Genomic DNA, 13,421 nt, shown 5'->3' on the forward strand with positions numbered 1-13,421 from the left:
CTTTGGCCGAGCTGATGGAGGTTCCTGAGGCGTATCGGATCGCTGTTGAGCAAACAGCAGGCACCAGTCTATTCCACTACGTTGTCGATAACGAGAAGACGGCGAGCATGCTCGCCACCGAGCTATACAAGAGACATGGAGGTCGCATCACCTTCGTGCCCCTTGCACAGCTCAAGCCCAGAAAGGTTAACATGCCGCGCGCGAGCGACATCATCCCCCTCATCAGCAAGATCGAGTACGACCCACAATTTGACGATGCCTTCCAACAAGTCTTTGGCAAGACGGTTGTAACGAACAATCTGCAGACTGGCAGCCAGTATGCGAGGAGCCACAACGTTGACGCTATCACATCTGACGGAGACATCATCAACAAGAGAGGTGTCATCTCTGGTGGCTTCATCGACTCACGCAAATCACGTCTGCAGGCGGTCTCGGCCGTCAATCAATGGCGTGACAAGCACGATGAGATACTGTCCAAAGCCCGCGCCACCCAGAAAGAGATAGATCAGAAAGATCAGGAGATCACCCGTGCTCTTGGAGAGCTGCAAAAGAGGGAGTCGAATCTGCGTAGAGCCGATGGCGGCCTGGAGCCTCTCAAGATTGAGCTGAGGCACAAGCAAAGCCAGCTGGAGCGAGCGCGCGAACACCTCGACGCGGCGACGACCAGGAGGGATCAGGTGAACAAGAATATGCACGACTTTGGTGGCATGCTGGAGAACCTTGAGCAGGAGCTAGCCTCTGATTTCAAGAAGGCGCTAACGGGCCACGAGGAGCAGCAGCTGGAAACGCTTGCTGTCCAAGTACAACAGCTGCAAAAGGACTGGAACGAGGCAGCTCGGGCTCGCCGGGAAGTGGGCACTCGACATGCAATCCTAGACACGGATCTGCGTCAAAACCTGCGGCTTAAGGAAGACCAGCTGAGCAGCCTGGCTTTTGAGAATTCCTCCTCTGCAGATGGCGGCAACAGCTACGCCGACGCGCAGAAGGAACTCAAGAAGATTATGAAGTCTGCCGGAGTTATTGAAAATAGACTGCAGCAAAATGAGGTCCAGGCCGAGGAGGTTGGGAGCCAGATCACAGAGGTCGAGTCGACCATAGAAGGCAAGCAGCAACAACTGCAAGATCTCTCACGACAGATCGAGAAGCAGCAAAAGAGGATAGAGAAGAGCGCCCAGAGGAAGCATCTCATCACGAACGACATAGAAGAGTGCGCCAAGAACATCCGTGATCTCGGCGTTCTGCCCGACGAGGCGTTCACAAAGTTTGTGAAACTCAAGACAAACGAGATCCATAAGAGACTTCGCGCATGCAACGAAAAGCTCAAGAAGTACAAGCATGTCAACAAGAAGGCCTTCGAGCAGTACACCAACTTTACGAACCAGCAAGAGCAGCTCCTAAGGCGACGGCAAGAGCTCGATGCCTCGCAAGCTTCCATCGAGGAACTTATTGCACACCTTGATGAACGCAAGGACGAGGCAGTTGAACGAACATTCAAGCAAGTGTCCAAGGGGTTCGCTGAGATCTTTGAGCGTCTGGTGCCGGCCGGCCACGGTCGTCTCAGGATCGAGCGCAAGACCGACAAGCGCCGAGACGCAGCAGAAGACTCGGATGAGGAGAACAGCAAGGGCGGTGGCTACGAGAGCTATACGGGTGTGAGCATCAACGTGTCGTTCAACTCGAAGGTGATGGACGAGCAGCAGAAGATCCAACAGCTCAGTGGTGGTCAGAAGAGTGAGTCTACCCCCGCCGCCCCCCACCCCGGGCCCTCTTTGGCGTAGTGGCCATCTCTGTCCAAACTAACATTTCGGCAGGTTTGTGCGCCCTCTGCTTGATCTTCGCCCTTCAGAACGCAGAGAGCAGTCCGTTTGTCATCTTTGACGAGGTCGACGCCAACCTCGACGCGCAGTACCGGACGGCGGTGGCAGAGCTGCTTCAGTCGCTGTCCAATGAGGTCGGCACGCAGTTCATCTGCACAACCTTCCGTCCTGAGATTGTCCATGTTGCGGACAAGTGCTACGGTGTGACGTTTCGCAACAAGTCGTCTGCCATTGGTTGCTACGACACGGAGGATGCCCTTGAATTTGTCGAGGGTCAGGCGCCTAAGTAGTGTGGACTTTGTGGCAGAGCACCATTGGGCATGCAGATCTAAGGTTCTGCGTTGCACATGTGTGTATTAATGTGGGCGCCGGCTCACCTCGGTTGCATGAGATATGACTCCGGTCGGGAAAGGGTATCATTCAAAGTGGTTCATTTTTGCAGTTTTTTGGTGCCGAGGGAGCCAGTGTGGATTCAGAGCCACACATGACGGTCTAGTTGCATACTATGGTACATTGTCGTTATTTACAAGTACCAAAACCGATTCTACCATACGATCGTTCTCGGGTGTGCTTCCAGTCCTTGTATGTCGATATGGTTGTCAACACAAGTCGCACTCAGCATAGGGCCACGAGACTCAGCAGGCATAGGCGGGATGACGAGTCTGTGTCACTACGAGAACAACGACCAACTATGGACGCGTCTTGTTACGCGTCAGAGGTACATCATCCATCATGCTACGAACCGCTGACCACACAAACAATGCAACAAACGTCTTTCTTCTTATAATTCTCGAAAGAACGACTAACGCCTTGCCATGATGAGCTATTTGAACGAGTGATCAAGTAGGTATTTGGGTTCGCCCAGGTATTTCCAGCCCTGGCCTGACCCCTTGGCGTAAATATCCACCAAGAAAAAAACAAACAACGCCATCCCTCATCCTCATTCTAATCTACATGTTGGCAAAGACAGCGGCGCCACCGAACAGCGCACCCATACCCACCGCCGCCGTCCTGACCGGCGCAGGGTTGCTTGTCGCAGTCGCGGTGGCGGCAGACCCAGATCCAGTCCCCGTAGCGGTCCCCGAGTGCCGCAGCGAGCTGACGCGCGCGCTGAGCGAGCTGGTGAGCCCGCTGAGGTCCGAGCTGAGGCTGCTCGCGATGCTCCCCGTGGCGGTGGCGAGCACGGAGCTGATGGAGCTCGCGCGGCTGCCGGCGTCGCTCGTCAAGCTGGCGATGTTGGAGCTGAGGTCCGACAGGTGGCTGGAGATGTCGGCGCGGAACGAAGAGCTTATGCTCAGGCTGTGGTCTGAGGTGAACTCGGAGGCGACGGAGGCTGCTGCCGAGCTCACGTGACCCACGGCGGAGGAGAGATGGGCCGCGGCGGAGGAGAGGCTGTCGCCGGCGGCAGTCTCCAGTATGCCGCTTGCGTCGCCGGATTCGGTCGAGGTTACGTCGGCAAAGTCTTGGGCCTGGAGGGTTTGGGAAAAAGGGAGGAAGAGAGAGGAACAGGTCAGCTAGGGGAGAGTAGGAGAAAGAGAGAAAGAGAGAAAGAGAGAAAGAAAGAAAGAGAGAAAGAGAGAAAGAAAGAACTTGTCTGAGGGAGGGAGGGAGTGAGGGAGTGAGCGGAACTTACCGAAACCGCGGCCACCAGGGCGAGGACAATGGCGGATGGGCGCATTTTTCTAACTTCTTGATATATATATATATTGGATTGATCCTATACCAGATTTCCAAGAACAGAAAAGATAGAGGAAGATGTAATTGTTTCTCAACAACTGTTCTTCTTTCCCTTTTCTTTCCAGATAGAGCAAGGGCACTTATATACAGAATGAACAGTCCCGATAGGGGTTCACATGCCCTTTTTGTACCTCAACGGTCCCCAATGTCGATCCCATGGGACCGGCGCCAGAGAAAACTCCACCCGGTAAATGCAAATGCAAAGGAAGGTCATGAAAAACTGCCGTGTAGGCGAACATGTTCGTCGCAAGGGAGGAGGGGGGAGGGGGGGGAGGGACCCCTTGGCAAAAAGTTGGCCTGTTTCAAAGTGAATGGCACGGTGGGTTTTCTGCCGGTTTTTCCCCTACGAGGGTGGGTGTACCAGCAAAACAATCTCACCGTCATTATGGTGTTGGGGCGATCTGCAAGTGGTTCTAATCCCGTCCCGGGACATTTTGAGATCTGGGGTTGCACCCTTAAAGCAAACAAGGCAGTCAGACACACACACGGACACGCGACACGGCTGTGGCTCAGCACCAGGCTAGGGTTTATACAGTACGGCTTCGGAGGGAGAACTTTCCATGGGCGGATCCTGCTTGCACTGACTAAAAGGGGGTGGTGGGCTTGCTGATTTACATTGTGCTATGGGAGGATGATCAATAGAAAATGGAGGGTGAAACTGCAAGGAATTTACTCGTGCCAATGTGAAAAACAACACACCGGAACTATGACCAGCAGAACCTCCGATGTGGCTCGCAAAGGCATCACACGAGGCTTTGCCTCTCAGCACAGGGGGGGGGGGGGGAAATATCAAGGTTTAGCTATCTGACACTGACAGGCCCTGTGGGTCCGTGGCTTGAGAGCTGCTCAACCTTTGAATGCCGCCTAGGCCGTGCTTGGCCGTCCGGGCGTGCCGGACGGACACCGACTATCGTCATTTCCCCCGAGCTGCCCAATATGGATTCGCCCGCCGATCCAAGCTGACGAAGGGCCGCGTGCGATATACTCAAGACCTGGCGGCGACAAAACCAAAAAGTTGTTTAGGCACAAGTCCCTGAGACGAGACAGGTGTAATTCTGGCACACCCTGTCGCCCACAGACGGAAAGTTACATCGAGGTTCCCGTCGTGCGACTGCATCCACACCCATCTTTTCTCTGTCTTGTGCAGAAGCCGGCAGAAATGATCTGTTACAGACAGACACGGGTTGCATTAGGCTGTCAAAACTGTGTGTCTGAATGCGACGATGATGCTCCAAGACGAGGAATTCTTCGCGGCGCCAAGAATGCGACAAGGCGGTTTGAGCAAGAAAAAGAAAAAAAAAAAGCTTATTCTTTCAATATGCGTTCTAGACCTCAGTCGCTGCCAGAATTGGGTCATCTTTGTTTCTACATCGCTCCTCACTGGTTGGGAGGAATGCCTTTCTTGACCGTCGTCACAATATCAGCAGCCTCATCCGAGTTCTTTGCTTCAAAATCGTATCTCTTGATCTCATTTTCCCGGTAAATGACAAACTAGAAGTTGACTGTTAGCGACACACATATTCAGGGCTTGAAATGAAAGTACTGGATGAAAAAATTGGAAAGACAGAAGAACTACATACCTTGAACTGCGAAGGGTGCCGTCTCGACAGTTTGCACCCGATTACGTTGCTAAAGTGCACCGTCGTAGTCTTGCTGCTGCTGTCCGTTACGGCTTTGCCGTTCGACGACGGGATGATGTGTATGTACTCGCCATCAATGACAAACAAGCGCTCATTCAGGCCCGCAAACCGCATAGTTTGTTTGCGCCACACAATGTACCGCCTGTAGTTGCTGTTTCTGTTCAGCTCCTCCTGCGCCATTGCCTCCTTGGCCAGGGGGTGGATGCCCTTGGTCTTGGAGGCCTTCTTTCCAACCGCCACGCCCATCTCAGAGAACAGCAGTCGTGCTGCAGGTGAATGCCCAACTGGGGACTGGCTGAGCGTCGGGTCGCCGAAGCGTCTCTTGTGCAGCTCGAGATCCTGCATGGCCCCAATCGCCGACACGGGCCGGTCCAGCAAGGCCACCGCCCCGGAGTTGGGGATCTTGAGGATATGGAAGTTCTTGTCGAGGTTGCGCTTGCGGCAGACAAGCTCTAGCACTTCCTCAATGTACATATCCGTCGTCACGTCCACTGTCACCATCTGTCCAGGAGGGGCCTCTGGCGTCTGGATGTGAATGCGCAAGAATTTGTGCTGGCCTCTTGAGGTGTTGGTCGTGGTGACCTGTGGCCGTGGTATGTCGAGCATGTTCGTGCCGCGATGCACTGTATTGAGCACAGGATTGTAGCGCCCCGTGCTTGGCACGAGCGGTGGTGGTGCCGTCGCGGCGTCCAGCACTGCCGTGTTGGGATGAGGGGGGTCCTCTTCGCTGGGCGTCTCCGCAGCAGCAGCAGCAACCTCTTCGGAGAACTGTGGAGTTAAGGCCTTGTTGGCCTCGAATTCGGAGGCTGAGGCTGGGACTAGGGCAAAGTCGTCATAGATTTTGGTATTGGCCCTGCCTCTGCCAATCCGAGGCATGGCGGCCGTGGGCCGCGCGCCCTCATTCTTGTTGTTGGATGTGGTGACGAACTGCGAGAGGGGTTTGGTGCGCTCCAGGGGACGGAAGTCATCGTCCACCTCACCACCCTCCTCGACCATCCTCAGCGTCCACCAGTTCAGGTTGAGCTTGTCGCTGGGAAGAGGCGGCTCGTACTTCTCCTCGTTGTACCGCCAGAGGGCAAGGCCGATGAGGTCAGCCACATTGACGGGGCGGTCCGCAGCATTGTCGTCGCGCGTGATCCTGCGGATGAGCACCTCGAATGGCTTGTACGGCTGGTTGGAGAAGGGGCTGTAGATGCGGATCATGAGTGGACTGGCTTCACCCTTTCCAGAAAGTGCCGCGAAACCTTCAAACGGTGTGGCCGGCTTGGTCTTCTTGGCGTTCAGGGCTTCAGATATCAAGCTCTTGGGATTGATCATGCTGACGGGCCGGAGAGTGCTTGTCGGCCGCCTGGGGGGAAGATCACCAATGACCTGTGTAGGAGGTGGCATCTGGGATCTCCGGATGGTCGACTGTCGCCTGAACTCGCGCGGTGGCGTTCCAACGAGCTGGTGCGAAGGTGACATGTTTGCCAGTGGGGGTTTCTCCAGGTCTCCAGCTAGCATGGTCGTGGACTCGATGCTCTCGTTGAATGCTGACGACATGTCAGATGCATCCGAATCTTCCTCCTCTTCTTCCTCAAGGAGATCGCTGTGCTGCCTGTTGACGCCGACAGCAGGCTCCGATTTGTTCAGGTTGGTCTGGATGCGCACAGCCTTTGCCGCCGCGCGGGCGGCATCTCTATGCCTCTGATAACCACCAGCCTCCAACTCGTTCTCGGACGATATCTCACTACTGGTCACAGTGTCACGCCTCGCCCTCTCTTTGACCGTCTCCAGGGCAGACTGTGAGCCACGTCGCGGCGGGGGTCGAGGGGAACTGGCAGATGTTGCCTGTCGCAACGTAGACGACTGCAGAGGTGAAGAGCCAGAACGGTTTCGCACGGGCATCTTGGCAAACTTGATCTGTTGCGCAGCCCTCTCCGTCTCCTCGTCGCTCTCGTCGCTCAGGTCGCTGCTGTCCTCCTCTTCCATCTGCTCCCGACGTCGCCTTCTCTTGGTCGCGATGCCAGGACCAAGAGTATCATTGCCTCCTCCTGTGAGCATTCCACCTTCCTCTGGCTCATCCTCGAGAGTCAAGCCCAGCCGTCGGGGCGCTTGGAAGTATTCGGAGGGAACGGCGGCGGGGATCTCTGGAGAGTGTGTCCTCTTGATCAGGGAAGGATTGGCGCGCCATCCTGCCGCCTTGAAGGGAGCTGAGCTTAGGAAGTTCTCGTTGAGTGTGATCAGTCGTTCGCCCACTCCGTCGGCAACCTCAGTCAGGTAGCTAGCCCTGAGCTGGTACGATACTAGACTGGAGAAGTTGTAGTGGTCAGTACGCGATCACATGTCAATCAATATCTTGGTGCGTTCGAGGTGTACATACTCTTCAACTTGTATGACAGACATCTTGACACCACTTCTGTATAGAGGATCTGAATGAATCTCTTGTCATCATAATCACATAAGAGATCATGTAGAAGGAGAAATTGGTTGTCGTTGCTGCCCAGCCAAGGACTCCTTGGAGTGGAGGGAGAAGGATCTACAAACAATGGGAGATGCTGTAACAGGGCTGTGACAGCCACTGAACACGACCAACACAGTGGTATGCTAGTGGGTCTCTGGACCCCTGCCCACCCCGCGTTGGGCAGGGGTACAGGGTGCAACCCCCCCCCCCCTGGCAACATCAATTGTATGTTTTCTTTGCCTTGCCAACCTGCCTTTTTCACCTCATCACTGATTAATCCTATGTACACCACTATCACCACAGCACTTCGAAACAGACCTTACGATGGGCTTGGTGGACTACTCCGACTCGGAGTCTGATAATGATTCCGCACAGGTGACCACAATAATCCCCAAAGCCACCGACGTGCCTCCTACCAAGAAATCCTTCCAGAAATTGGTCGACAAGACGAACCCAGGCAAGATCCTCGTCAACCTCCCCTCGGCCTCGACGATAGACGATGCTAGACCGAGCGACGAGCCCGCAGCGAAGCGGACCAAGACTGGCGGGAATAGATTCAGTGGCTTCAGTTCGTTCCTGCCAGCGCCAAAGGCGATATCGAAACCAGCGAGCGGGGGCAAATCTGCGCCAAAAGTTGGGATCAGCTTGAAGACGAGTTCGGAAGCCGCCTTTAGTAGGGAAGCTACAACAAATGCCACTGTGAATGGGAACGAGGTCAGCGATGGTCTCACAGGACTGAACACTTCTGGGGGGTCGGGATTGAAGCTGCCACCACCGAAGGCAACAGAATCCACACATGCGCAACCATCTATCCCGGATGGCCAGAAACCGGCAGACGAGGTCAAGTTGGTGGGGAAGCCGATGATGTTCAAGCCGCTCTCTGTAGCCAGGAAACCGACAAAGAAGAACGGGGCGAAGACACCCGCCGCCCCGAAAGCCTCGACCTCAGCAAGCACAGCAGTTGGAGGAGGGGCTACTACTCGACCCATAGCATCTTCAGCGGAACCAGAGGTTGCTACGCCTGTCAAGAAGAAGGTCTCCCTATTCTCCTTCCAGGACGACACCCCGATTGCTGAGGCCGCACCACCGCCGGACAGCGGCTCGTACGAGCCAGAATTTATAAATCAGGAGGACGACAGCACTACTTTCTCATCAGAGGACGCGCCATCCATGTATTCGCAGCCGGCGCAATACGCAAACTATATACAGCCATTCTCAGCTTCGAACGCCGCCCCCGACTCACTCGACGCGATAGCTGATGACCTCAATCTGGATCCAGTCGCCCGGCGCGAATTGTTTGGCCGTGGAGGAGGCGGCGGCAAGGCCACGGCCAAGTCCGTCATCAACTTCAACCTGGACCAGGAGTATCGCCAAAACGAGGAGCTCCGCGCCTCGGGCGCCTTGGAGGCCCAGCAGCACAACCCGCTCCGCGCTATCAAACCGGGCAAGCACAGTCTACAGCAGTTGGTCAACCAGGTCCAGACGCAGCGGGATGCACTGGAAGAGAACTTTGCAAAGAACCGGACTACGCAGAAGCAGGCTGGCTCTAAATACGGCTTCAGATAATGATTGGGGTGCCGCGACAAGGTGCTATCCCGGGCCTGGCCTGCTGTCATGGCTTCCCTGCTGGCAAAAGGGCCAGATCAGCACAGGTCGCATAGACAGGCAAGCCACAGGAGACTGTGGACGCCGTTCATCTTATCTTAGTCTAGGAGCGCAGTGTCATGGCTGCATGATTTCCGAGGCGCGAAGCCTGGCGTTTGGTCGGCGTGTTCAGCTCTTGTCCGCGACTGAGCAATGATAGTCAGCCCCCTCATGTCAATACTGCAGCCATTCTTTCCCTAGACATACTCGAGATGTTTTTGCACACCTGAACCTCGATGACAGTGCTCGACATACAAGAGCTGGATGATCAGAAATTCAATGGCTCTTCGAAAGCCAGGGCCCATCTTATGTGTTCGGTGGGTGAACTTTGTTCAGGAGAGTAGCCGTGACAACTAGCTACGCTACAAACATGCCAAGCAGTATACTGTGCTGCTACTGTGTAACACTGGAAGAAGTTACTCGGGCTGAGGTATAAAGAAGACCTGCGGCGATGGGCTCAGAGAGACACGTGAGGGAGGGACGAGGACCAGCGAGTAGATCGATATGGAAAGAAAATTGCACAGCCAACCTGGCTAGCTTCTATTCAAAAAGGTTGGTACGATGATGGCCAACGTGAGAAGTCGAAGAAAAAAGGTCCCGCTATATGGGGATTCATTTTGCTAATTGAAGCAGTCATGAAGATCATGATCATGCCCGCTTTTTTTGTACAAGAAAAATAAGAAGAAAGGAAGAAAAGAATTGGTCCCCAAAATCCATGCACCACCAAATAAAAGCTGCAAAGATACCCAGCAAAAACATCCCATCATCACTCGTCCAGCGCCAGCTAATGATAAAACAACGAAAAAAAAAAAAAAACCACTCGTCCCCCCCAATCTCACACACAGCTCACAGCAGCCGTCTTCGTCCGGAACTGATCACTGATCATCAGGAAGCCCCACTCGCCCCTAGTGATGGGCGAGATATCATCATACCCGTTCGGCGTCATAGGACCGAGTCGGTCCCCGGCGGGCGTCTGCATCTCGTGGAGGGAGGAGCTCTTCCGGCTGTGGTGGTAGCTCTGATGGTGGCGCTTCTCGAGAGCCCCCCGTGGCCTCTCGTAGCTGCCAAGGATATCGTCGATGTTGAGCCACATCGAGCCCCCTGGTGTCTTAACCGGCGATCTGGCCGTGAGTTCGGCGTCCTCGAAGTCGGTGAGGTTGGCCTCCTCCTCCTCCTCCTCCTCCTCCTCCTCCTTCTCGTTTTCTTCTTCGTACTCCTCTTCCTCGTCTGAGTCGGAGATGACAATCTCGATCCGGATGTCCTTCACGGTCGGCGACACGGGCACCGCCGGCGGTAGGATGTCAAAGGATGTTCCCCTGCGGGTTGGACGTCGTTTCTGTGCCATGGGTGTCTTCTTGCGCTGGGACGTTGGCTTGAAGGGGGTCGGGAAGCTGGTCTGGAGCCTTAGGGCGGGTGGAGAGGCCTTGGGCGAGGTGCGTGGGGAAGGGATCTTGGGGGAAGAAGAGGAAGAAGCAGCAGCGGCAGCAGCAGCAGTGACAGCAGCAGCTGGCGCGGAGGGAGCCTGTGGCAGGGCTTTGGGTGGGTTTGTGGGCGTTTTTGGTAATTGTGCGGCCTGTGAACTTGCTGCCAGATCTGAGACGTTCGCAGTAACGTCATCCTTGGCCATGGCGACAACAAGGAGGTTCTCGACCGGTTGGTCAACGTCTTGCTTAGTCTCATGGATCTTGGCGAGTGTCTCTGAAGGAGGAGTATCCGGCATGGTGACCATGCCCTCGTCCGCCCATGGCGAATAATCCTGAACGATCCAGTTCTGCGCAGACATGGGCGAGAGGAGCTGCTTGTGCTGGACGGACGCAGATGAAGCCATCACTGGCGTGGGAGAATACTCGCTTGGGCTCTGCAGAAACGAGTCTTGAGGAAGGATCGCCAATGTCGGCGGCTGGTGAGCAACAGACTTGATGGTCATGTTGCTTAGCCTCGCCGCAGGTTGGGGCTGGGCTTCAGATAAAGACTCCACGGTGCTCTTCTTCATTTCGGCGCTCTCGTTCACGATCTTGGCGAGAGCCATGGTCGCAGCCAACGCCGGGATGTGGTCTCTCTTCACAAGGTCGTCTTCCACGCCTGTCTCTGTTGCGCTACCATAGGCCCGTGAGTACGTCCTCATGACTTCGCCCAGAGCTGCCTCGTTCAACGGACCCAGCCAGTCATACGCCGAGGCCAGCGTGCTCTTCAACAGGCGCCGCCTCCCACCGGCCGACATGACATATCGTCTAAGCTCGTCCACGGCGTCTTCGAGCCTGAAGTGGCTGCCAAACTCGGACCGGACGGCGGCATACCGGGCCAGCGCGGCCTTGAAGGTATAGAGGTGGTCCAGCGACAGGAGCGTCAGCCCCTCGGAGGAGTGAAGGCTCTCGTTCTGGAGGATGGAGCTGTGGAGCACCAGCGGCGGGATACCGTAGGCGGACGGCTCATGGGCTGTGAGCGGCGTGGCCAGGTCGAACTTCTTGGTCGCGCGGGTCAGAGTATCGGCAACCAGCCTGTAGGCCCGGGGGTTCAAGGGCGTGGTATGGAGCAGGCGGATCTCGGGCTCCCGTAGGTCTATTGACGCTGCTGAGGTCGTTGACCCTGCGTGAAAAGAAGGAGAGGAGGAAGAGCTGGTGATGACGACGGAAGTGGCTGGCGTGGCTGGTGTTCTTGGAGAAACATGTGAGGCAGTGGCCGATGCTGTTGCGGCTCGCCTCAACCTGGGGCCCTCAAGCAAGGAAGCCAACGACGGCTTCCTGGACAATCGGGATGGCTGTCTGAAGTCTACCTTGTCTCGTTGTGACCTGGAACGGCCCACGAGTGACTTGATGGTGCTGAACCTAGGCCCACAGGCTACCACATCTTCGGGTGATGCAGGACTGTCAGGTGGTGATGGCAGGGTCAAGAGGTTGGTGACAGGAACATAAGTCGGCATGATGGCGTCAACCCTGGCAGCAACAAGACCTGGAAGTTGGTAGTCTCTTCGGGCCACAACGAGAGTGACGTGCAGGCCCTTCATGGCAAGACGGCGAGATATGAACTCAAGCGCCGGACCCAGATATGAAGGTAGCTTGTGAGCATCGAGTAACGAAGAATCTGCCTCCAGAGGCGTCGAGATATGCGCCCTTCGATCCATGGTCGTCTCCTTGGATATTTTCAAGGATAAACCAGAGTAGATCTAGAACTCAAAAGGAGAGAGGGAGAGTGAGAGAGACAATAGTAGAAGTGAAGTAAGGGGGGAAAAAAAATGGGAGTGAATCTTGACCGGCAAGTTTTTAGTATATTAGTCTTTCGAAGACATGTGCGATGGTATGCAAAAGACACCAGAGAAGGAGAGACGTCAAGACCAAAGGAAAATCGTTAGTCGCGTTGAGAATCACTACATCATTCACACAAGATCGGAAGCTGAAGAGGTGACAGGCACATACGTATGTATATAGTATACAAAAACTGGGGTGGATGAGCATCAAGGAGGAAGGGCTGCCCACCAAACCCCCCCCCCCCCTGCAGTGCGGATAAAGAACCCCTTCGCAGATGAAACGAAACATTTCGAAAACAAACAGCAGGCTGGTAGACACTATCCCCTAACAGAACACACAAGAGCCTTGCTCCACAAGCTTCAGAGAACCCTTTTTTTGGGCTCACCCCCATGCACGGTGTGACTGAATAGAAGGGAGGGATGGGAGAAGGGGGATTCAGGGGGGGCTGGTGAAGACGAAGACGGATCACATGGATTGTAGGGGGATGGATTATCGCGTGTGCACGCACAGGCACACACAGAGAGAGACTCCTATGGGGGGAACAAAAAAAGAGAAAGCGGAATGGGGCGAGAGGAGGCGAGAGCCAGCCACTCGTATGATGCAAAAGGTCAGACGGGGAGGATCCAAAAGAAGTCCTAGAGTAAGAGAGGAGGCGTTCTCTCTCGACATGGTCCATCCAGTATGTGACTCCGAAAGAACCCTGGCGTGCATACACAAGGACAACGATCGACTGATGGATGGGATATACCAATGTTCTGTTGAGCATCTTGCATCGTCGTCGAGAATGGCCGCTGTATAAAGTGGTTCCCAGGTCGTGTAAGTCAGGGTCAAGGTCTTGCTTTGGTTCGCTGAGAGGTTGTCGTCAAGATGGGACTGGGGAAGGGACCACCACCCA

At 55.2% G+C, this 13,421-nt stretch overlaps 4 protein-coding genes across 4 annotated transcripts; 1 reads left to right on the forward strand and 3 right to left on the reverse strand.

Moving 5' to 3' along the window:
- Positions 1-2,232: 2,232 nt before the first annotated feature.
- M406DRAFT_354258 (uncharacterized protein) lies at positions 2,233-3,558 on the reverse strand. Its single transcript, XM_040922871.1, has 2 exons — positions 3,451-3,558; positions 2,233-3,286 (listed from the first exon to the last, which is right to left on the reverse strand). The coding sequence occupies exons 1-2, from the start codon at positions 3,493-3,495 to the stop codon at positions 2,768-2,770; spliced, it is 564 nt and encodes a 187-aa protein (XP_040781060.1). The 5' UTR covers positions 3,496-3,558; the 3' UTR covers positions 2,233-2,767.
- Positions 3,559-4,329: 771 nt separating this feature from the next.
- Positions 4,330-7,682, reverse strand: M406DRAFT_344011 (uncharacterized protein). The gene is made up of 3 exons (XM_040921939.1): positions 7,557-7,682; positions 5,120-7,484; positions 4,330-5,045 (listed from the first exon to the last, which is right to left on the reverse strand). Exons 1-3 carry the CDS (start codon positions 7,577-7,579, stop codon positions 4,932-4,934), a joined length of 2,502 nt encoding a protein of 833 aa, XP_040781061.1. The 5' UTR covers positions 7,580-7,682; the 3' UTR covers positions 4,330-4,931.
- Positions 7,683-7,961: 279 nt separating this feature from the next.
- On the forward strand, positions 7,962-9,203 carry M406DRAFT_59208 (uncharacterized protein; the record flags this gene model as incomplete). The annotated part of the gene is made up of 2 exons (XM_040924625.1): positions 7,962-8,351; positions 8,418-9,203. The coding sequence occupies 2 exons, from the start codon at positions 7,962-7,964 to the stop codon at positions 9,201-9,203; spliced, it is 1,176 nt and encodes a 391-aa protein (XP_040781062.1).
- A 913-nt stretch (positions 9,204-10,116) lies between these two features.
- Positions 10,117-12,402, reverse strand: M406DRAFT_325571 (uncharacterized protein; the record flags this gene model as incomplete). The annotated part of the gene is made up of 1 exon (XM_040919998.1): positions 10,117-12,402. The coding sequence occupies one exon, from the start codon at positions 12,400-12,402 to the stop codon at positions 10,117-10,119; it is 2,286 nt and encodes a 761-aa protein (XP_040781063.1).
- Positions 12,403-13,421: the final 1,019 nt, after the last annotated feature.

Source organism: Cryphonectria parasitica, assembly GCF_011745365.1.
Source record: "Cryphonectria parasitica EP155 unplaced genomic scaffold M406scaffold_1, whole genome shotgun sequence".
Classification (NCBI taxonomy): domain Eukaryota; kingdom Fungi; phylum Ascomycota; class Sordariomycetes; order Diaporthales; family Cryphonectriaceae; genus Cryphonectria; species Cryphonectria parasitica.

What these genes read in the sequence shown, in the direction of transcription:
- M406DRAFT_354258 (XM_040922871.1), bottom strand. Translation starts at nt 3,495, where the DNA reads ATGCGCCCATCCGCCATTGTCCTCGCCCTGGTGGCCGCGGTTTCG. An exon ending in CCCTGGTGGCCGCGGTTTCG is followed by an intron (nt 3,287 to 3,450) that starts GTAAGTTCCGCT and finishes CAAACCCTCCAG; the next exon opens with GCCCAAGACTTTGCCGACGT.
- M406DRAFT_344011 (XM_040921939.1), bottom strand. Translation starts at nt 7,579, where the DNA reads ATGTCTGTCATACAAGTTGAAGA. An exon ending in TCTGTCATACAAGTTGAAGA is followed by an intron (nt 7,485 to 7,556) that starts GTATGTACACCT and finishes CAACTTCTCCAG; the next exon opens with TCTAGTATCGTACCAGCTCA. An exon ending in TCAAGGTATGTAGTTCTTCT is followed by an intron (nt 5,046 to 5,119) that starts GTCTTTCCAATT and finishes GTCAACTTCTAG; the next exon opens with TTTGTCATTTACCGGGAAAA.